The 23,572-nt window shown below is 37.1% G+C and overlaps 1 protein-coding gene across 2 annotated transcripts; it reads right to left on the bottom strand.

Moving 5' to 3' along the window:
- LOC149066968 (REST corepressor 3-like) lies at positions 1-23,046 on the bottom strand. Of its 2 annotated transcripts, XM_089252799.1 has the most exons (14): positions 22,676-23,046; positions 17,980-18,033; positions 16,292-16,366; positions 15,792-15,844; positions 14,316-14,477; positions 12,715-12,836; positions 12,498-12,561; positions 12,237-12,334; positions 10,251-10,443; positions 8,766-8,843; positions 6,983-7,040; positions 6,685-6,866; positions 4,850-5,025; positions 1-1,219 (listed from the first exon to the last, which is right to left on the bottom strand). In XM_089252799.1, exons 1-14 carry the CDS (start codon positions 22,809-22,811, stop codon positions 1,132-1,134), a joined length of 1,539 nt encoding a protein of 512 aa, XP_089108925.1. In that variant the 5' UTR covers positions 22,812-23,046; the 3' UTR covers positions 1-1,131. The 2 variants fall into 2 exon arrangements, with proteins under 2 accessions (XP_089108925.1, XP_089108926.1); XM_089252800.1 differs by lacking the exon at positions 1-1,219 and having other exon boundaries at positions 4,846-5,025; positions 22,676-22,899.
- Between the last annotated feature and the right edge of the window lie 526 nt (positions 23,047-23,572).

Below are 23,572 nucleotides of genomic sequence, written 5' to 3'. Positions count from 1 at the left end.
CGTGTTCGTTGAAAAAACTGATTCCAGGTGGGTCCAGTGAAAACAGCTCAAGAATCATTCACAACACCATAAAAATTATTGAACAACCGATTGCAATTGCTTTCATTGCATGATCTGCGCGCTAATGTATACAAGCCTTTAGGTAGCTGCTTTTTTATCTTTAATCAGGTAATGGCATCTGTATATGTTAAACATCTGCTTTTAGGTTAAGTAATGGCACTTGTTCACGTTGAGCAACTGCTTTTCATTCAAATAATGGTGTCTATGCATGTTAGGTAACTGCTTTTTGGTCAAGCAATGGCACCTGTATAAGGTAGGTAGCTACTTTTCAACCAGGTAATGGCAACTATGCATGTTTGGAGGTAGTTTTTAGTCATGTAAGTCCTTGCACTGTTAGGTATTGTATATCATTCATTCCAAAATGGCAACTAGGTGAAAGTAAAGCATAAAATTTAAACAATTGGTTTTGTTCTCTCGCTCAAACTCATCAATTTATGATTTATTTCTTCTATCGCTTCATACCGGAATCCTAAAGACCACATGGTCATGGGATAGAAAATGCACATGCGCAAAAAGAATGAAAGATGGGTCCCACGTGAACAAAGCGAAGAACAGTTCACAGTGCAAGTGGATTACAGTTGAGCGAATCTATGACCCTGTGAGTAGCAAAGAAGAACGCATGACAGAAAATTTGATCAGTGAACATGTTTGATCTGGATGATGTTATAAGAATAAGATGATTATTCAGTCAGAAACTTGCGCTGGTATTGTATAATATATATATAAATACACATCACTAATGGTTTTGTAATATATAATTGCGACTTTCATCAAAACACATCAACAAAAATACGATACATAAAAATAAAATCGATAAAAAAATTATTTTCTCCCTTCACTCAAAGATGTCTTCTCATGCGTATGTGTGCACTGAAATAAAAAAAGAAAGAAAAACATTCACAGCAGTCTGGGAATATAAGATAAATCTTCGAACAAAATGTTTGAAGGACAGTTCAACCATGGCTCATTTTCATGCATGGCCATAAAGCAGAACAATCAATATTCCAGAAAGGCCACTGTGAATGTCAGAAACAGGAAAAAACCAAAAGCCCACAATGCATATCTTTACTTTTATGATGATCCATTAACGAAACTACTTGTTGGGCAAATCAATGGTGGAGGTTGTTGTTGTAGTAAGGTTCTACCTCCACTGCTGTTTCTGGAGAAAAAAAACAGACAAAAAAGAAAGTCATATATATTACCACCACCTAGTCACCATGAACAATAGTGCTAATATTTGCAAAATTCATAGTTTTGCGGGTTTTTAGATCAACATGACAAAGTATTCATCTTTCGACGTTTTATTCGCATGGTTGGCAAACATTTTCGAAAAATCTTACGTAAGAGCATGAAAAAAACCACTTACGCCTTCTTCCTGCTTGAGTCACACCGCTTTGTCCGAATTGGTCAGTTCAGCAAGATTTTTCCCATTGGCTTAAGTGGTTTCCAATGGCTCTGGATAGTGTATGGGTGTACCCCTTGGAGGGGAGATAGGAAGAGAAATTACACCTGATTAAGCCCTTTAAGATTAATGAATACTCTATGGGGATGAAATTTGAGTCATACATCCAAAGAATGCCCCCATGGAAAGTAGAAGAGCTTGTGATAGCAAAAGCGTTTGTCCTACATTCTACAAGTTAGGGACCGAATTGGACAGCACCTGAGAAAATTTGGTATAAAGACCACCTTTAAGCCAACCAAAAAGATAGGTGAGTGTCTCAGGTCGACCAAAGATCAATGGCATGGTCTGAAAACAGCTGGGGTTTATTGTATCTTGAGCAGTTGCGGAGAAGTATCAGCAAGCACTACAAAAAGATCAATATCACCCAGATTAGTTAGGCACAAACAAAATTGTAGACTGGGTCAGGTTGCCAAATCAGTCATAGCTGAGCATGCCCCTACCAATGATCACAAAACTCTCTTTGGGACATAAAATATTTTCCACACATTTTTAGAGAAGCAACTGAACTGCTTCAGCAGACACGAAGAGAGGATGAAGATCAACAGAGCTTGGTTTCCCGTCTTAAAGATGATGAAATCGACACCCACACACTATCCAGAGCACTTGGAAACAACTCCAGCCAATGCAAAAATGAAAGTGCCACTCACCTATTTCGAAGCAGCAAACTTTCACTTTGGAAGAAGAAATTTTGAAAATGGAGCAGGAGTAAAAACGTACTATATCTGAAATATAAGGGGTAATTTTCCCCCCTAGAATGCTGAAAGGTTTGCCAAAAATAGTTGGAACAGATAATTTAACTAAATAAATAAGATAAAACACATCATCAGCCATTTTTAATCCACTGCTGGACGAAGGTTTCCCCTAAATTTTCCCATTCTACTTTGTCTCATGCTTTTGCCGTCCAGTTTTGCCTCCAGCCAGCCACTTTTCGGATCTCATTGGATCATTTTGTTTGGAGATAACTTCTTGGATGTTTAACACCATGGGGGTGCCAATCCAGAATACCTGTGGTCCATCTGTTGTCCTGTCTTCTTGCAACATGTCCAGCTCATTCCATTTTAAACGTTTAATTCTTCCCATGATATCATATTCCTTTGTGTGGCTTCTTATCCAAGTAATTTGTTTTCTGTCTCTCCTTGTGGTGCCTAACATACATCTTTCCATGCTCTATTGTGTTGGAATAGCGGGTTCAAATCAGATCAGAAGAGCTTAGAACAACATTAAATGGAGCAAGGTGTGAGTGATCAAGCACTTTGTTCCAACTGAAATTCACCCTAGTATTATTTGGCTCTTGGGAGGGGCAATTGCACCCCTATGGATTCGCGCCTGCTGTCGTAATCAGAAAACCTGACTGCACTTTCAAAATTACCGGCACCACAAATCGGAACTAGAGCAAACGTGCAGGGATTCGACGCACCTTGTAGCAAGAGAACTGTTTCAGCGCAGCTCTTGTTGTTGCATCCCTGCCAATGGGGAAAATCTTGCTCAACTGACCACTCCTGACTAAGAGGTGGGACTCAAGCAGAGAGAAGGCATAAGTGGTAGCATTTTTCCCCTCTGTTATGTAAGATTTCTTGAAGATGTTCGCCACCCACATGAACAAAATGTCAAGAGATAAAAATTTTGTCACATCAGCCTAAAAATCCGAAAAATATGAATTACACATAACTTGATGGCCATGAAAACCTTGTTTGTTTTATTAATGTTAATATTTGTATACACTTTCTTTCAGCCTTAACTAGTCATCTGGCCAATTAATTCCACCTTTTTCCTTTTTTAGAAGTTTTATAAGATAAAATATTTTTTTTGATTTAAACTTTTTTTACGAACACGTTGAGAAACCGAGTTCATTCTCTGCCGTTTCTTTCAAAATCCAAAAAAAAAAAATTAATAATTAAAGTAATTAATAATTGTGCTGATAGCCAGATGACTGGTTAACGCACAATAAAAATAATTCAGCATTTGAATAAAAATTGCAGCCAATAACATTATGCAAGCCCTTAATTGGCATTATACGACCACGAGGATCAAACCTAGGCTTTCAGGATGAGAATCATTTCAGTCATTGTAAGTTTTTGTCCCACCACTGTAATTTTCTGCACACAAAGGACTCACTTGACCAGCACCTACTGTTTATAGCCAATCCCGAACAGTTTTTTTTCTATTTCATGTCAGTCACTAATTGTTTTTTATGCTAACCTCTCGGTATGGTGAATTCCTGGAGTAGCCATGTGTCCAGAAAGCAACAGGCCCACAACGGTACAAATATTCAATCATTACACTTCACTCATGGTTTGAAAAATAGATGGCAGCTCTATAGTAAGCATTGCACAGAACTAAACTTCACATTAGATTCCCAACACATACATTCTAGCATGCACTAATCTGTTGGAAGTTGTGCAGAGGAATATGGACGAGGTGCATGTGTGGTTCAGTAGTAGTAGTAGTAGTAACAATGTGTTGAGCAGTCTTTCTGGCACAGTTCACCAGGAAATATTTTGACAAGAATTAAACGGGAATCAAATTCATGACAACACATCCTTTAATGTATTAGATCAGCAGTTCTAAACATCTTTTGACTCGTGGAGGCCTTTTTAGTAAAAAAAATTCTATGGCGGAGCCCCGTAGACCAATGTTTTAATTATTCATCAAAGTTACTGATTTATTTTTACTATTTAAAAATATTTATAATAATTTTTAATTTTACTGTTTTTTTTACTTTCCTCGAGCGGCCGCGGAGCCCCTGGAGCGTGCACAAGGAGCTCTAAGGGCTCCATGGAGCACCAATTGAGACTGCTGTATTAGATCATACATGCCCAACCCATTGCCCCTGGGCTAAATATGGTTCTCTGATTCATCTGATGTGTACCTGAGACTTCAAACCAAATTTTGCAAAAATAAACTAAGTGGCACATTTACAGATTATTGAATGCCCCCGCGACACAGTGCCAGAGCACTTAAGTGACCCGCAGCACATTTACAGATCACTTTAAGTGGCTTGTGACACATTTTCAAACCAATGTGAAGTGGCCCGTACTCTGCTAAAGATTGAGCACTCTTGTAGCACATTGCTTCAAGTCCAGCCATAATGATATCTGTACGACAACACAGTGACTATTCATATGTACTCTACATCCTTCCGTGACTTGTACAAATACAAAGTAGAAATACTGAAAATGATTTTTTTAATTTCAAATTCTAGCAATCCATAGAAGTTCAGGCTAGAAAATTCGAGACTGGCAGAAAAAAAAGTATTCATGTTTGTGTCGAGCAAATCTCTTTTATGCATTTGAGAATTTTCTAATTCATTTTATGAAGCTTTCTTACCTGGCAGCTCCAGCCTGCTGAAGAGGTGGGGGACACAATCTCTGGTGATTATTTGTAGCTGGTACATTTGATGGGCTCTGTGGAGGGTGAAGAAGTGGAGGAGCTGCTTGAGAGGTACTAGCGGGCGAACTAGGAAGGCTGCTGTTGGTGCTGCTGCCATCGCGTTCACCATCATTCTGGAAAGAAGAGATAAAACTATATTGTTAGGTGGTTGTTACATCAAAAGGAAAACATATGGGATGATCGTTATTTAAAAGCATTTGTGACTTATCACACCTATTGCTGTAATGGAATTGTCCCTTTAATGCATGCTCATTATAGCAAGTGTCAACTGTATTTCCATTGAAAGGGAAAAATATATATTGATAAATACACAGTAAAACTTTCACTTAACGGTCACCCCTCAAATATGGTCATCCCTGTAAAATAGAGAAATAAAAATAGCCTGGCAAAAAAAAGTCTAGTCATCCTCAGATAAAGTCACAGACAGATATTTGAATTTTTGGTTCAAATTATGCTCACTAGATGGCAACACAAATTCTGATATTTGATTCATTGAATTCTGATATTTGCTATTGAAAATGACCAGCTCTAGTAATGGTCGCTGTCTATCACTAATAAAAGAGATTCCAAATAGAAAAAAATGATGTCATTGTTAGAGAAAAGCGTGAAAATGGAAGTTTGTGCTCTTTGCAAATGAATTCAATGTCCAGAGAACACAGATGTGATCTATTTTGAAGCAAAAAGAACATTGGCAAGAAAAATGGCTGAAAAACAAAAATCGAGCTAAGCTAGGAAAAATAAATTTCCAAAAACAGAAGGACTTACTGTAGACACATTTGTGTACAAGGGTTGTTTCCACAAGAAGAAAGAATTTACCTGTTTCCGACCCTGTTTCCCCCAAGAGAAAGCTGAAGAACTCAGACTTGTCAACTTCAAAGATTCAAATGGTTGGTTGGATCACTTTCGTGTGTATCACAAAATTATATTTAAGAAATTGTGCAGTGAATCTGCTGATGCAATGATGAAGTGCGTAAAAAATTGAGGAAAAAAATTATCTAGGAATATTCAGCCAATATACTCAAGGAAGCCAATAGCTGGCCGTGGCCAATGTTTGAGAAGGACTTGCTCCCCAAAACCCACCAAACATTCATTAATCAGTTTTTCCAAGAGATGCTTTAAATGCATTTTATGTTGTCATAATTTTGTTCATTTGCAAACGGAGAAACATTCCAATTATTGTTGATACTGTATTTTAGTTTCGATGGGAGGTCAACCCTCTTTTACAGACAATTTTTTTTGTCCATTCTTTGCCCATTTTTCTTTTAGCTCTTGCTATTACCAAGGCCACAAATTCCATGCTTGCCACTCATTTTTCAACGCATTCCCGTTTTCTCATTTAGGGCTATTAGAAGTTCCATACATATAGGATCATCCTATATTTTGAAGAAATCTCTCGATGTCCCAGAGTATATATATTTATTAAATTTTAAAATGTTAACCAATTTTTCCAGTCTTTCGGCACTTATCTATCTATTGTACGAACTTAAAATGTGGAATTCTAGTGCATAGTAAACTACCCCCTGTGGTAGCATTCGGCCAGTTTGCACAGGTTCTGAAGCCCTGATACACTAAGAAATGGGCAAATCCTCCATCTCCATCATCAGTGGATTATTAAACAGTGTTTTCTGCTGAATGTCTATCACAGATGCAGAAGAAATATTTATTTGTCTTGTAATGTTTGAAAATCATCTAACTACACACTTGAAAGCCATTTCCATAAATCACAGGAGAAATTCAGATATACCTGTGAGAGGGTAAGAGACGACTTTTACCTTCTCTCCTTCAGTCCCGTTCTTCTCTCCAGTGATTCCATGCTCCATTTCATATTCATTTATTACTTTGTCTAGATTGTATCGTCGCCTATAGTTACTGTAAAAAGTTCGGATGTGGTTCTCAGTCTTTGTTCCTATGGTTTCCGCTACAGCCTTGTAATCTCGTCCATATTTACGCAGAGCTAAGAGCACAGAAGGAGGGACACGGCTATAGTGATTTCAATACGACAGCAAATATTCATGGCAAAAATCTTTTTTTTTCCCCCAAAGTAAGAAAAATCACAATTACGATACTTACCTTGAACCGCAATCAACAATTCATCATTGGTCCATCTTGCATTAATGCGATTAGAATTCTATAATTGATGAAATGAGTAAGAAATATGTGTGTACAGAAAATAGACAAGCAACACATGAATGTCACAATATTCTGTATAACAAGGGTAAAATTATTTTCATTGCTTGAAAATTAGATTATGATAGTTGTGACTAATTATAGTCAAATAAATACATTCATCTAGCATTTTTGTTAACCATACATTTTTTGGCGAATTGTATTCTGACTTACCGTATAATTTTTCGCAGTTAATGATTTTTCAGCAATTTTAGTGTCAGTTGGCAATTTCACACGTGTGTGTAATAAATGTTTATCCTGTAATTGGTAACTTTACTTGCCTCGACAACATTTTTGCCTATATCTTGTAGTTCCAAGAAAGAAATATTGTCAGCCTAGGTATTCACATTGTTGTGTGTATTGACACTTTTCTTAACTTTCGCTGGGTCGCATTAGGCCATTGGGGCAGAGATTGTGCATCCCTGCTGTATAAGGTTTGACTCAGATGTTACGTGGTATCAGATGACTCCACTCTTATATTTTATTCTATAAAGTGATCTTACGAATCAGTTTATCACCTAAGTAGATTAGGCATCTTCAATTGTATTTTTAGCATCCTCTAAAATTGCATCATTCTAAAAACTATTTCAATAAAAAAACCCACAATTATTCCCACAAAAGTTACAAAATTTGATTTTTTATACAGGTTCTATGAGTCATGTCTGGTAAAAATTCAAAGCATTTGTCTTGAGACTCGCAATACCAATGTGTTGCAGAACCCAGAAGCACTTATGGGCAAATAATTACATTACAACTTTCAAAAGTTCTGAGACTTAATTTTTTTACGGAGGAATGAATACAGATAGAACCTGTTTATTTGGTGTTTCCTTCAAAGTACTCTCTGCACACACACACACACACACACACACACACACAATTATGCATTTTTGCCATTGCTCATACAAAGATATAAATATGGATTGCAAGCCTTCTTTTGTCACATCACCAGTGTCACTGCTCGCTGCAGTTTTTTGAAACCCTGGAATCATTACCCCCAAAGAAATTCTTTATCTGCGGGAAAAGGGAAAAATCACATGGGGCAAGATCAGGGGAATAAGCTGGTGGTGGAATTAGTGGAATCTGATGTTTTGACAGGTAATGTGACACCAGGAGGAACCTGCGAGTCCTTAAACATGTACATGATTTGGTAAGACACAAGCAACCAGATCTTTGGAAGGCCGAATCGCAGGTGTTCTATCATGACAATGTGATGATGCCTCATAGGTCCCTCTTGGTTTCAAATTACCTGTCAAAACATCATATTCCTATACTTCTACAACCAGCTTATTCCCCTGATCTTGCCCCCTGTGATTTTTTTCCTTTACCTCAAATAAAAAATCTGCTTAAGAGGCATCGATTCTCAGGTTCCGAAGTGTAGCGAGTAGTGATGAAGGCACTGGAGGATGTAACAAAAAAACTTGTAATCCGCATTGACATCTTTATATGAAAAATGCATAATTGCATACAGTAGTTACTTCAAAAAGGTAGCACCCAATAAACAGATTCTCTCTGTATTCATTCTTCCATAATAAAATAAGTTTCAGAACTTTTTGAATGTAGTAGATTTAAATGTGTGATGACACTGAATTACAAATGAGATCCAGTTAACTTTGAAAGAATTAAATTACATATAAGCATAATTTTAAACTCGGGGTGGGTAAGAAAGAGAGAATTTCCAGAGGGTTACCTCCAGTGGACGAAACATGTCAACTCCAAGACCAGTTGTTTGCTTCAGTTGTCCGATTACTTGCTTCTTATGCTGAACCTACAAATCAATTAATATGAATATCACACATTGATACTGAATTCATATAATACAGTTAAACTTCTTAATTAGGGACGACTCTATTCAAGAAGCAATTGCATCATGGACAGCAATCAAAGTAATAATGGGAATACTAAGAAAGATGCTGCCACAACTAACCCGATTTCTTTTAGCGAATTTAAAATAAACTATAAACGCCCCAGATTCAGAGGGAATTTATTCAATATTGGGCAGCTGAAAACAAAGAAATAGAGCTATTTAAAATGGAAATAGACAACTACTTTACCAGTACCAACTCTGGTCATATGCCATACAGCAATATACTACTGATCGAGTTGGGTCAAAATTCTTTCTCTCTAGAGAAAGTCATGTTATACTTCTGTTCTCATTTTGAACAGAGGGGACTTCCAGCGAGTGCATATTGAAACACAATCTATTAGTGGTCGCCTCAGGTTTGATAGGGAAAGAACTTATCAACTATGTTCTTTCATGGGATCGAACCTACAGACCTCGCGGTAGCCTTCATGGTGGTAGGCAAACATCATACCACATGTGCCACATCTTGCCCCCAGGCAATAAACAGACACCTAGCTTTTGAGAGATGTCCTGAACATGGCTCCCACATCCTGGAGCCGGGCCTCCAGGCCAGGATTTTTCACGGGCCCCCCTTTATGATGAATTTACAGCGTGAAAAAACAAAAAAGGTAAAAATCGTCCCGGTCCCCAGGGCTGGAGCCTTGTCAGCCCACCCCTTGTGGGGGCCATGGTCCTGAAACACTTTTTTTTTGCAGCCAGGGCAAAAATTTGACATGTCATTGCTGCCAGTATATCCTCCATTACAACCCAAACGAAACTTTGAAATGACAGGTACTCAGACCACATTGCCTTACAGTAATATAGGCTTACTTAAAACACATCTACATGGCATCATGAAAACCTTGTCACTTAAGGCAAGGTCAAAAACTCTGAGGACACTGGCAATCTGCAATACACGCAGAATATGCCATGAAACACCACAGAGCACCATCTAATCCATTAACCAGTCATCTATATAAGGTGATTTTTTTTATCATTTTGGATACTGACCTCTTCGTGTAAGGTTTGCTTTGATTTGCTTAGAATTAAATTATTCTCTCTGCTCACCTTATTATGTTATCATGATAATTAACTTTAAAGAACATTGAAAACATTGAAACACATAACATGTACAGTGGAACCTCCTTATGAAGCAGAATGTCAAGAGAATGAAATAACTTTCTGTTTTAGACAGGTTTCTACTTTAGAAAAGTGCAAATCAAGGCAATAAACATTGATGGGACCAGCTTTTGATTCTTTTTCTCCATCTCACATAGTGTCCGTCTCAGACAGGTTTCACTGTATATACTTAATATGTGTATTTTATGTTACCTGACGTCTCAAAGAGACGATTTCAGCATCCATGCTTTTCAGAATAGCATCACCTTCGCCAGATGAGCCAGTGACCACAGCAACGAGGTCCTCGTAAGTAAGATGCATTCCTCTTGGTGGCTTTCGCTTGCTACGGATAGGGTTGTGACGAGCAGATGTCCTCATAGCAGCTGAATTGCGGAGACCACTTCGCCTGTAGACAAAGTAAGATATATTTTAAAAAAAGATTTTTTTAATGACACAATCACATACAATTAATCAACACGGAAGTCATACCTATATTACCAGGCTACAACCAGGGGCATGTCCAGACTTTTTTTGTATGGTCCTGTTTTGTGAAAATTGCCATTAATTTTATGAAAAGTAAGTACTTTTGTTGAAAGCAAAACAGCCTAGTTAATTTATCACAAAAGAAATGCCAAATTTATATCACTTCATTAATTTTTATTTTGTGAAGCATCTGAAAAACAGACCCAAATTTAGGCTACAAAGACCTCTGTTCAAAACTGAATTCACAGATTTAGATTTCTTAAGATTCTCCATAGTTCCCCGATACATCACATTTCACCACAGAAAACGATTTGAGGATGAAAACAGCTAAGCAAACAATCTAAATGAAAATTACCTCAACCATAAAAATTTATCGACTGCGAAATAAAAATTTCTAAAAATAAATTTCACACACACATTTGATACTCCGACAAAAAAGTTTTTAGTCAGGTTTAACCATTGTTGTACCTTTCAACATAGTAAAAAGCTACGCTCTAGTAGAGATATCATTAAAACTACTACCATTGATTTATTTCAAATGTTTTACATATACTTTTTGATTATATATCTTATCCTATATCAGTATAAAGTTTTACATTTCTCTAATACTTAATTTTTTGGAGATTTTCAAAAAACTGCATTAAAAACAGCTTGAATGCACATGATAAAATAACATTGCATCAATGTAATTGAATAAAAGTGTTGATTCAAAACATACAAAAGAAACTGTTCAGTTCATTAAATTAAGCAGAAGGTTGAAATTTCATTGACTCAATTTTATTTAAAATTCAATTTTAAATTAAATTTGAAGTTCTGAAATTCAAAAAAAATTTAATTTAAAATTGAATTTTAAATAAGATTGAGTCATTGAAATCTCAACCTTCTGCTTCATTTCATGAACTGAACAGTGTCTCCTTTGTTTTGAATCAATTTTTATTCAATTACATCGATGTAATGCTCTTTTATCACGTGCACCAGAGATGCCGCTGTACTCTAATTTACCTGGGTCCTGGGACCTAGGGCATTCAAAAAATCTGGGCCCCTTTTGAGTGAAAGTGGGTCTCTTTTGAAAAGAATTATCTTATATAAAAAAAAGTAGCCCCCCCCCCCCTAATTCACTGGTATCTCTATGAATTCTTTTCCAGCATGCTCCAGGTCTTTGATCACCTGCTTACATCTTTTCCTTGAGACAGAGCGGTGGGCCATGTTCTGGGGAGGAGGAGGTATCTCTGTGAATCAAATAATTAATTTATAAAAACATATTCTATCCAAAAAGATTCATTTACTTTCATTATCTACTAGTAGGAAAAACTTGCAAAGAAGCCCATTAACAGAGAATTTAACATGGAATGTAGCACATATAACAAATCTAAATCAAATATCAAGTTGATCCCACTTATAACGTTCCCATTTAGAACGTTTTCCCACTTAGTACAACTGATTTTCATGGTCCCAACTTTAAGTAATTCTTATTAAGATTTCCCTATTTGAAGCGCTTTTCTGCTTACAATGTTTTTTATGAAAGGTTTTTGTAAAACATAAGCAGGAGATACTGTAATTAAAAGTTAGATACAGACATTATATATTTACTAATAAATCAGTCTATAAACCAGTACCAGTCAGCTCCAGTACCCAATCATCAATGTTTCCAGTAGAAGAAAAACAATACTTTAGTTATGGAAATAATAAACAAACAAAAAAGTTTTTTTCTCTCACTTGAGACATGTTCCGCACATCGGTCCTCTTGCAGAAGTACCATAGACTTGAGCATTAGCACCACAGTTCGAGCAAGTGGCTTTCGTAGCATCAGATTTCTGTTCCAGAAAAAAAAACTTCATTGTCAAGCTATCAGCCACACACTTATGCAGAAAATGTGTGTATAAAACATTTTAAATGTTCCTTTTTTTCCTAAAATATTAATAACATTTTCCACGAACAACTTGAACACATTGCATCAACGAAATCAATTAAGCTCACATTGTCTTTGTTCTCGCAGTCCATGTCACTTTCATTTTCCGATGGCGCTTCAGATCCAATGTCACTGAAAGATATAAAAAAAAAGTTGATACACCTCATTGCATACACGATGCTTAAAATGCACAAATCAAAAGGTTATACCAATAAAATCTGTGGCAAAATGCAGTTTAAAGTTAATTGCAGTTAATTAAAGTTAAATAGTCATAAGCATACATACCTTCCATCATCTTTCTGTGAAGATAGTTTACGAACTTGTCTGTCCATCAAACTTGTGCGAGACCTCACTTTCTTCCAAGAATAGTAATATTTCACAAGACTCGCTATAGATTTATCAGGTAGCTAGATCAGAAGAGAAATGATATTTAAAAAACTCGTCAAACAGCATTTTAAAGTGGTAGCAAACCATTATTAAAAAACTGTTGCGCGTTACAGAAAAATTGCTGTGTATTACAGAAAATATTCTGCGCTTTACTGAAAAATTGCTATGTATCGTAGGAAATTTCTTGGCATTACAGAAAAAATGCTATGTGTTCGACAAACTGCTACATGTAACAAAAATTATTGCATACAACAGAAAAATCACTGTGTACAGTGAAACTACCATATAATGATACTCAAGGATTGAAGAAACATATCGTAATAAACGAATTTATCATTACAGATGGAATATATGAATACTATGAAAAGTGCATCTGGACTAGAAATTAATATAGTTACACAATCAGACCCGCTTATAATGAGGAACTTGTTACCAACAAAAAAGGTTGTTAAATCTGGTCACTGGTTAAATCTGTTTTCAAGTCAAAACAATGAGATTTTGGAAATTAAGTGCTTATAGCAAGTATATTTAACAATCAATATTTGGCGTATAAAATATATTTCCTTGTTTTCATTTTTGACATACTTTTCCCAAAAAATAAAGCACAAAACATATATGAAAGGAAGAATGCCGGTGGCAATCCTTTCATTCAAATGAGTGGAGGTTGTACTGGAAGTTAAGGGCTGAATTTACAATTTTTTGTAAAATTCTGATTAGTCAATTACTTTATTTCATTTTCCATTATCAACACTCCCTTCTAGATAAATTTTTGCTGTTCCAGCAAATTAAAAACAAACCTTGAGGGGGCAATAAGTCTTTTCTCGACCCATTTGATTGACATCTATCCCTTGTCAAGGCTGTTATCTCCTTATTGTGAGAGAAATGAAAGAAACTTGAACAGTTTTGTGGTTCTCTTGCATTTACTTCAGTTTTCTTTTATTTTTTAAAGTTTCCCCTTCAAATCTTCAACCTTGTTAAATATAGGTTACCCTGGAAAAACCTTATTGCTAAAAAAAGTGACAGAATTGCTATACAATTAGCATTGTACCAAACAAAATGCATTAATTTGCTTATTAAATCCAGATTCTTGTTAAATGCAGGGCCCAACTGTATCTGCAATTATAGTTATGGATTGGTATTGCTATATAGTATTTACACTGGAAAATGGAAGAATAGCAGTGTATTACAGTCAAATTGCTATGTAATATGCAATAAAAAATTGCTAGTCATTATTGTGAAATCCCATAACAGAATGTTTAATAAAGTCTATACCGCTTATAACATTTTTCAAAAAACCACCATGAAAAAAGGTATAAGCAAGAAAAGGCTTTAAATAGGAGAAATCTTGATGAGTGTCAGTAAGAATTAGGTCCACAAAAATGAGTCGCACTAAGCAGGAAAACATTCTATAAATGGGAATGTTAATGTATAAACAAAATCCACTGTATTCAAAACACAGTGCAATTTTGTAGCTTCTAATTCTCAGTTGAACGACTTACCATCTGTCGAATTTTATGGAAACTTTTCCCATGGAACTGGAATGCCTGTTCGAAGAGTACCTTGTCTTCCACGGTCCATTCATCAGGGAAAGGAGTGAAGTTAGCCAGATCACCAATAGCCTTCTCCATATCATACTTGTGCCAAAATAACATGCCAAGAGCCTTCACAACAACAAGCAACAAAAAAGTCATTAACATACATTTTAATTTTTATTGTAAATTATTTTAAATAATAATTACGGCAAGCTTGTAGGATGGCCTCTAATGAATTTATTTGCCCAGGTCTCATGATTCCAATAAGATTGCAAGCAAAATTCTAGACCATTAAACATAATAATATAAATTAAAAAGGTATAATGTTTAAACCGATGTCAGACACTGAAATTTGATGAAGGGAAATTTAAGAATTTCTTAGAATCTCCATAGCTTTAATTCAGTTTAATGCAAGATTATCCCCAAAATAAGCTACAGATTGTAATGATGCCAAATTGCTCAAACATTATTTCATTTGACTAGTCAACTGATTTTGCTAACAAGTGTTCATTTGCCAATGAGATTGTCAATTTGACAAATCTTTCCTTCCTATTTTATTAGCAAAGTTTTTGACAGAAAACATTACTACAATTAATGGCCAGTGAACTGGAATCTAGACTTCAGGAAAGACTTTGAAGCCACTATTGAAATTTGAACTCATGAAAACTCAGAATATTTTGAGGATTATAAGGGGGGGGGGGGAGTCCGATCCATCAACCTAATCTACAGCACCCATAGAAAAATCATTATCACATGTAACAGCGAAACCTGTCTAAGATGGACACCGTATGAGACAGAAACCTGTCTTGAATGGAATCAAAAGATAGTCCGTTTGATAATTAGTGCTTTGATGAGCACCTTTACAAATCAGAAATCTGTCTAAAACAGAATATTTTATTTGAGTCTCTTCCACATTTTCTCTCTGTTCCATTTTATACAGTTTCCACTGTATATATTTTTCAGAATGAGCATCTCATCAAGGCTCAATTACATAGAGCGAATTTATTAACTACTTGCTACCACTGAAGTCGTTCTGTGTAACAATGTTGTTTAGTGAACTCGCCATTTGCTCTGCTGGTTTGGGTAAAGTTGGAGGGTGGCTACTTTTCTTTCTACTTGCTGCAGTTTTTGCTATATCCTGATTTGGCCACTTTTCTCTCTACTCGCTTTGGCTCGCAAGAGAGAACGATGACATTAAAAAAAGGGGGGAAGCGAAATAAGGTGCTCGCTCATCTAGCGAGTGATTTTACTAGTCATTGGTAACTGAAATTTGCTACACTAGTTGAAACCGATTTGTTTGCCAGCTACTTTACTCGCCTGAAAAATAGCTATTAAACTTGCCCAATGCAATAGAGCCTTCAGGAGTATCTGCCCCCATCTTTTCCCAGGATAAAATTTAATGAAATGAGAGAGAAAAATACAAAGCAAATATAGTAACTGCACCTGCTCAACATTATAGCCATATCTTTCTTTTGCTACCGAGATGTATTCATCCACTGCAAGAAAAGAAAAACATGGAATTGAAACATTACAATGGTAAAATTGAGAACGAAATAAATATTTTTCCTAGACAAGTGTGGTACAACCAACGAGTACATAAGCCAACCAGATTTTGACACAAGAAATACACAGACATCAGCTTCTATTTACTGGAGGTTGAATGTTAAAGAAGAACAATAAGTACGAAAAGTGGTCCTGTAAAAACATTCTACTTATCATAGTTAAGATGTTTGATATACATTAAAAAAAGTTACCCTTGTACCCATGGCAACAAAGCTATGAGTGGTATGTTTATTACCGATTCCTCAACGACGGTTGTAGACCAAGTATGAGCTGTATCTAAAAATTTTCTACTGATTGACATTATGTTTGAATTTAAGCATAAATATCATATTGGAAGTACAAAAATTTCAGAAAAGGAGATAAACAGCATCGTTACTTACGTTTGTTATCGCTTATATCACTGCTGGGAGACCAGACAAGGAGAGCATTCTCTACCGCACTCTCTGGACAGGGCCCTGATGATAAGTTTGAATACGAAATCCGATTAATATTCTTCGTAGACATGAAAGACAATACATGCATACTCAAAATGGTTGTGTTCGGTTAATAGGATGATCACTGGCACGTTCTTTTGATCTGGTGCAAGTCTGCTGTCGTGACGATAACTGACTATATCCTCAAAGCTTTTTTCTGATCTTGGGTCGATTTTTCAGCAAATATATATGATCTCGGTGTGATAGGAATGATTTTAAATTTGTTAACTTTTTTCAATGATGACTGAAAATAAAGGGCAGGCAAACAATCCATGATAGATTTTAAAAATTAATGAAAAAAAAATCAAATCGGAAGAAAATGTGGTTGAGGTTTTTCTTATAAAAAATTTAAAAAAAATGTTCAAAACTTCAGTAAGGGATGGCATTGTACTCCGAAAACTCTACATAACAGATAAAATTGGGACATAAACAGCGCATATGGTACACCCACGCTGAGTTGCCCCCTGGATACGTCATGTGTGATATGGGCGCGATTCCATTTATCTTCTTTCGGTAAAAAGGACGCAGGGAAAAGGAGTAGGTTGGTATTTTCCGTTCGCGTCTTTTGCGCAATTTCAGTGAGTTTCCCCCCTTTTAAAAATGCAAAGAATATTTGCATTTGATTTGCAAGAATAGGTATTCACCATCAAAATGTGATGGTAATGTAATAATCTTGTGTCTATACACACACACACATCTTGCTAAGGGGACAAAAATATTGGTGTAATCTGAAACTGGCAATTTGGCAACAACTTCACTTAACAGAGAATCATAGTGAGGTCGATCGATTGAATAGCCTACAAGATTTGGAAGTGATACAGACTCTTCCGCAATCCATGTCAGCAGAAATGTAGGTTGGAATTGAATATAATATAGTTGTAGCCTGAGCAACAAAAAATGTTCATATTGAGATGTGGTAGCTTTATATAATGCAAATTGTAATAAAAATTAATTATGCACTGTTTGCTTAACATTTTATGTCATCTTTTCCATAATAGAGTGGCATCTGTAGGCGAAATTTGTAACTTTTTTTTTAAATTCAAAAAAGAAACTTGATGCTTTCATAAGTTTTTTAGTGTCGATTGGTTAATTTTTTTAAATGTATCATGGACCTTTCATCCGCCCTGTCTATCAATGCAGTAGTTATCAAAGTTAGCAGAGCGACTATAGCAGGTGGTGCACAACCTCTGGCTTGTGGGCCAAATGTGACTAGCCCAGAGTTTACATATGGCCTGCAATAAGTGTTCCAGTAGAAAAGTATCAATATACACAACACGATAAAAGCTTAAATTGACCAATATTTCATGAAATCAATAGATTTTCTAGATATTATTCCGAGGTGAACAGGAAAAAAAATGTGTCATTTCTCTCTACTGATAATCAAACCCAGGACCACTTGCACACCGGGCAAGAGGTCCTGGCCACAGTTTTGGCACATTCTGCTTTGGGTGGGGTGGGGGGGGGGGGGGACGTGGGCCTACATGATCCTGGATGTTAATCTTCCTATGTAAATTGGCTTATATAACAGAGAGCATTCCCCTCCATTCCAAAACTACATCAGATTATACCAACATATCGAGCATGTTTAGACTTACCAGATGAAACCATCTCTGGAATAACTGCTTGATAATCATCGCCCACTTTCATGGCTGTGAATAAAGGGAGGGAAAAGAAAAAACAAAATGATATTTCGATTATATATGCATTACAAAAACGTTTAGCGTCTATTTTTCAATAATAACTTCGAAACAGAAGCATATGAAAAATATTGAAAGCAGTCATTGAATTTTGTTCCTTTGCCGTAAAGGGAATGTCACGTTTTTTTTAACGGACGAATAAATACAGTCAAACTTTCATTTATGGGACATTTAGTAATGGAGGAAGGCCTGATCTGGAAGTGTTTCTTTGAAAAAGGACTTGTATACTTCTGAATAAGGACACCTCTAACTCTTTAATGCCCAGATGTTTCATCTCAAATTGAAATAGTCCAAGAGTTTTAACTGCTCCTTTTTTGTCTCGCCCTCCCGCAGAACTTAGACCTGTCTTTCCGGTTCCAGAGCTTTCATTTTCTTCCCTGCTTTACAAAAGTGTCCAAAATGTATCCATACTCCCTATCTTTGCTTTCTTTAGGTTTCAAAGGGTTAAGGAACAGAAAAAGTCTGGTCCCGTGGGTGGTCAGTACATATATTGACTGCCCAGTTCAAAAGGGCAGCAACCCAAAATTCTATGTTTTGAGATATTTGCATTTTAAAGATTCACTTTGTATGAAACTCAATGAGAGTCTGCTCAGATTCAATAACGGTAGGGGAGCGGCATACAAGCAAAGTTGTCAATAGAGATCTTAATAATATAAATATCGGGTATATCAAATGAGAATGTAGATCACTGCCTCTTCCAATTCGATCACCCCACCGTGTTGGATAAACAAAAAAAAAGCAACAATTAATACGAACAGTGCTCGCTGTCATCTGCTGCCACATTAATGTTGCTGTTGGTGCTTTTATTGGAGGATGTGCAGCATTGGGTCTGGTGGCCCTGGATCTTCTCCCACTGCTTCTAATGTCCTGTATTCCTTTACCTGTAAGCACCATTAGGGATGGATGATAACTTCCCCACTACTTCCCATATTTACTCTTTTAAATAAAGGAAGAACTAAAAACTAGCCCATAAATATTGAAAACAAGCGCAAGAAAAATTGAAATTCTTAAATTATTTAGAATTTTCTGCAAAAGAGAAAGTTAATTAAAAATGACTCCGCTTCTCGTAAAATCATATCTGCCACAGCTGATTCGATGATATCTTCAAACCTTTCTTTTTTTCAAACCGAGCACAACTCAGGTCTATCACCATGTATGGGTGATTTACTACCTAGTGAGTTGTGCCAGAAGTGTAACTGTGAGTGTACCTAACAGTCTGAGTGTGTGTTGTGTTTGATTTTTCAGTGCTGCCATCTATATTTCAAAATTGAACTGAGTGATGTGTTGTTATTGAATTACATTTGTAATGCTTGTAGATCTGTAGTGAGACTTTTAAACGGGGAGATCAACTCGCATTCACACCTTGAAGTTGGGAACCACAGAAAACCAACTTCAGCCAACCACCGTGGCAATGGTGGGGTTCGAATCCAGGACCTCGTAATGCGAGTCCGTAACTTGACCACTTGACCACCCCCAAAGCAAAATGTTCAGCACTGTTCTGCGACCATCCCTCAGCTGACTGCAAATGTTCTGCGGTAAAAGTCCCTATACATGTAATAGTGTTTTTTTTATACTTTTTCTTAAAATTCTTCCAAATTGTTCTACAGTAGCGCTAATTGTTCTGCGACGTACGTCACAGATTTTGGCACATTCTGCTTTGGGGTTGACCACCACAGCGGCTTTATCAAACCATTCCATGATACAAAGGTGCAAATAGCTGCTGAGCCAGCTCTTGCTTAGAGCCAGACTTCGAATCCTGTAAACTATGCGACTGCAGAAGGAGCCAACTGAAAAGTGCTGGTGGAAAGGAAATGTTTCAGGTGATGGGGGAGGCGGAATGAGATGGGGCACCAAAATATTTTTTGCTTACACTTGAAAAATGTCCAAAACCAGCCCTGCTTAGGGTGACCCGTTTCAATCCCTAGTATAACATACACACTAAGTTTCCCCCCCCCCTCCCACCCCATCTTTGAACAAAGCTCTTGAGTAAAGACTTTCGGGGCAACCTCTTTCATACTGCAATGTAGCCCATTTAGACACAGATACAATGTACCAGAAGGAGAGTCGATTTATTATACACTTTAGTTAGGTCGTCTTGTACTATATAGGACAAATTTTCCCCATATTATTTTGCTCTTAAAAGAAGGGTACTCTTCTGTTATAACCAACAATTCGTGCTTTTTTATCTTAGTGAATTTTCTTCAAATTTACGTCTCCTGTTTAATGTGATGTGTCCATGAGTTTCTTTAAAAAAAAACAAGCCATGTGAAAAACCAAAATGTGCCAATTCGGCATCGAAGATGTGTGGTATGCATTAAATCATCTCTTCCCAACACATTGCCCTAATAGATCAAAATACGAACTCAAAGCCCAAATGTAATGGGCTGGTGAATCCTGTGGCCAATACTTTCTTCATTGGTTTGCAATGTTCTAGCTTGTCAAAAAAAAGCCAAATTTCTTTTGTGTCAGACATCTTGATTTCCCCAAATTGAAAATGTTTTGCAAGCAAAAAAACTCTTGGTCGCCAAGGAGCAAAAAAACCTTGGCAAAATCAGAAATCACAGAATTTGGCACGACCTTGCTTACAGAATCTTACCCATTCTGGTTCTTGATATCTCTATGGGCAAGTGGAGCATCTGCCCAGGACCTTGAATTTAAATGCAAAGCGATTACTAGTTCGGGCAACAGAAATATGATTGGCTTCTAAAATGTTTGGTTGGCATCTAGATTTTTTTCCTTAATTGTGGAAGGTCCCCTGGCTATAAACAATTGCAAAAATTGGCAATTTTTAACAAAAAAAGTTGATTTTTGCGTATTATGGGGAATTATGGAAGATCAAATGAGAACATAGATTCCTGTCCCCTCAACACAATTGGGTGGTGGGGGTGCCCTCTATGTTAAATAAACGAACAAAAAACAATGTATGCAACTATGTATACAGTGCTCTGAATGCCATATGCTCCCGTGTTAGAGCTTCTATCGGAAGAGGCAGCATTAGGGTGGCAAGCCTGCATCAGCTCCAGCTACTCCTGTAATGTCTTACTCTGTCTGCAATTTTCAAGCCCTGCGTGATCCATACACATTTTTTGTTTTCGCCCACCCCTTCGAGTAACAGAACCATCCTGGTGACCCCCATATCTTCGAACAAAACTCCTAAACAAATGACTATTGGGGGCCAAAGGTGGCTCTAGGGCCATGTGACCAGTACAGCCAAATCAAAGTCGAAAGGGCAAAAAAAAAAAACTTTGCAGACAAAGAAAATGTAGTTCGAAACGTGAAAAATTGGTCTTGCATGGGTAGAGATTTTTATTAGTACAATTTTTTCTTTTTGGGTGCATCAATATGAGAAACATCTGTGTGACCGCCACATCGTTGAAGCTCCAAAGCTAGGACTTTTATTTAGGGTAGCGGTTCCCAACAGGGGAGTCGGAAGTGTTTCGAACTTGTGGGTGCTCGTCTTGAGTCCCATGTAGGATATTTCGATTTCTGAATCAATTCTGTGGGTGCTCGGACCCGTTTTACAAACTGTGGGTGCTCGAGCACCCACAGCACCCCCGGCTCCGACGCCACTGGTTCTCAACCTGTTTTGACTCTCAGAGCCCTTACAAGTAAAAATACTCTATGGCGGAGCCCCATAAGCTAATTTTTTAATTATTCATTAAAGTTAGTGATTTATTTTTACTATTTAAAAACATTTATAATTGTTGTTTTAAATTTTACTGGTTTTTTTATATTTTCCTCGAGCTTCCGCGGAGCCCCTGGAGAGCGCACAAGGAGCCCCAAGGGCTCTGCGGAGCACCGGTTGAGAACCACTGATTTAGGGCAACCCCTTTCAAGCCCTGCTGTGACCCACATACATTTTTTTGGGCTCAAGTACAAGAACCATCCTTGTGATCCCCTTACATCTTTGAATTGTAAATTCCCAATATACACTATACTGTTGCTTGGCGACTATTTTTTTTATCACCTCACCAGACCTGATTTGGCACTGTTTGCTACGGTTGCCAGCCAAACGATAGGAGCACCCAATAATGCTTGGAAATGTGGCAGAGCAATTCCCATAGAAGCTGTTGTGTCAATTCCCAATATATAGTACACTTTTTAATCAAGTTTCAGACTGCGCCAAAATAGTGATATGTTGCCAACAACAGCTTCTCTGGGAATTGCTCCGACACGTTTTTAAACGTTACTAGGGTGCTCCTGGCGTTCGGCTGGTAACCCTAGAAAATTCCGCCAGACCCGATTTGGCGCAAAAAAAATAGTCGCCAAGTAACGGCGCATCCCATGCACTGGGAATTTACCATAAGAATCACCAGGGGTTGGAGTCCTGTTAGCACCACATTAATTATACTTCCCCCCCCCCCCCGGTATAATTGATGTAATTATAAAACTAAGCAATTTATACTGCGAAAAAACAATTTCACGTTTTTCAACTGAGATCTTAGTAATAAAAAAAAGCGAGGGGGTCGAACGAAAACATAGACTCATGCCCCCCCCCCGCCAAACACGATTGGGTGGTGGGGACGCCCCACCGTGTTAAATAAAGGAACAAATAAAAGAAACAACAATAATTAATATATGCATATATACGTACAGTGCTCGGCGTCATCCGCGGCCGCATTGGTGTTGTTGTTGGTGCTTCCATCGGAAGACGCGGCGTTGGGGCTGGCGGCCCTGGATCTCCTCCCGCTGCTTCTAATGTCTTGTATTCCTCTGTCCGCGAGCACCATTTGGGATGGATGATGATGACCCCCCGAAACTGACGGTGATCACCCCCCACTTCTTTTAAATTTGAAATAAATAGGATTCACGGAAAAAAGGAAGAACTAAAAACTCGCTCGTAAAATGTAAAGATGAAACAAACGCGCGAAAAATTAATAAATATTAAATTATTTGGAATTTTTTTTCGCAGACGAGAAAAGTTGATTGAGAAAATGTTGCCTCTCCGCTTCTCGCAAAAATCGCATCCGCCGAAGCTGATTCGACGTTATCATCACATTCGCTCCTTGATACAAAGAAAAGGGGGTCGACCGCGTTGCGCACCAAAAAAGAAATAAATTAATAAATAATTAGTAACCATAAAAAAATGATAATTAAATCATGAATATTATTTAAAATTAATATTATTTAGTATTTTATAATTATTATTATGGTCACAATTTTTTGAGGTACTCATTTTTAGGGAACTATATTTCGAGTCTCGATGTTGCGTGGAAATTTTCTTTTCTTTTGTTTAGATTGAATTCAAAAAGAAGAAAAAGATTTTTTTTTCTTTTCGGAAAATTGATTTTTTTGGGTTTCCATATTTTTTTTTTTAAAGAATTTAAACACGGGACATATTTATATTCGGTGGTTGTTAACTTGGTGTGTAGATGGCGGCAGCATCCGTGTGTGTGTGTGTGTGTGTGTGTGTGTAGACATGGTGGAAGTTATGAGAAATTCGACGAAATCCGCTTACCTTTGGCGGCAGGAGATGACGCCACTGCAATAG

The sequence above is a fragment of the Pholcus phalangioides genome, unplaced genomic scaffold (genome assembly GCF_987345545.1).
Source record: "Pholcus phalangioides strain wild (caught in Gottingen) unplaced genomic scaffold, Ppha-v1.0 ptg000031l_1, whole genome shotgun sequence".
Taxonomy (NCBI): domain Eukaryota; kingdom Metazoa; phylum Arthropoda; class Arachnida; order Araneae; family Pholcidae; genus Pholcus; species Pholcus phalangioides.
This window is presented reverse-complemented; position numbering and strand designations above follow the sequence as displayed.

Coding starts and splice junctions, on each gene's coding strand:
- LOC149066968 (XM_089252799.1), bottom strand. CDS start 22,811: ATGGTGCTCGCGGACAGAGGAATACAAGACATTAGAAGCAGCGGGAGG. Junction 15,845..16,291: donor TGATATAAGCGATAACAAAC/GTAAGTAACGAT, acceptor CTTTTCTTGCAG/TGGATGAATACATCTCGGTA. Junction 10,444..12,236: donor ATGTGCGGAACATGTCTCAA/GTGAGAGAAAAA, acceptor CTTTGTCTACAG/GCGAAGTGGTCTCCGCAATT.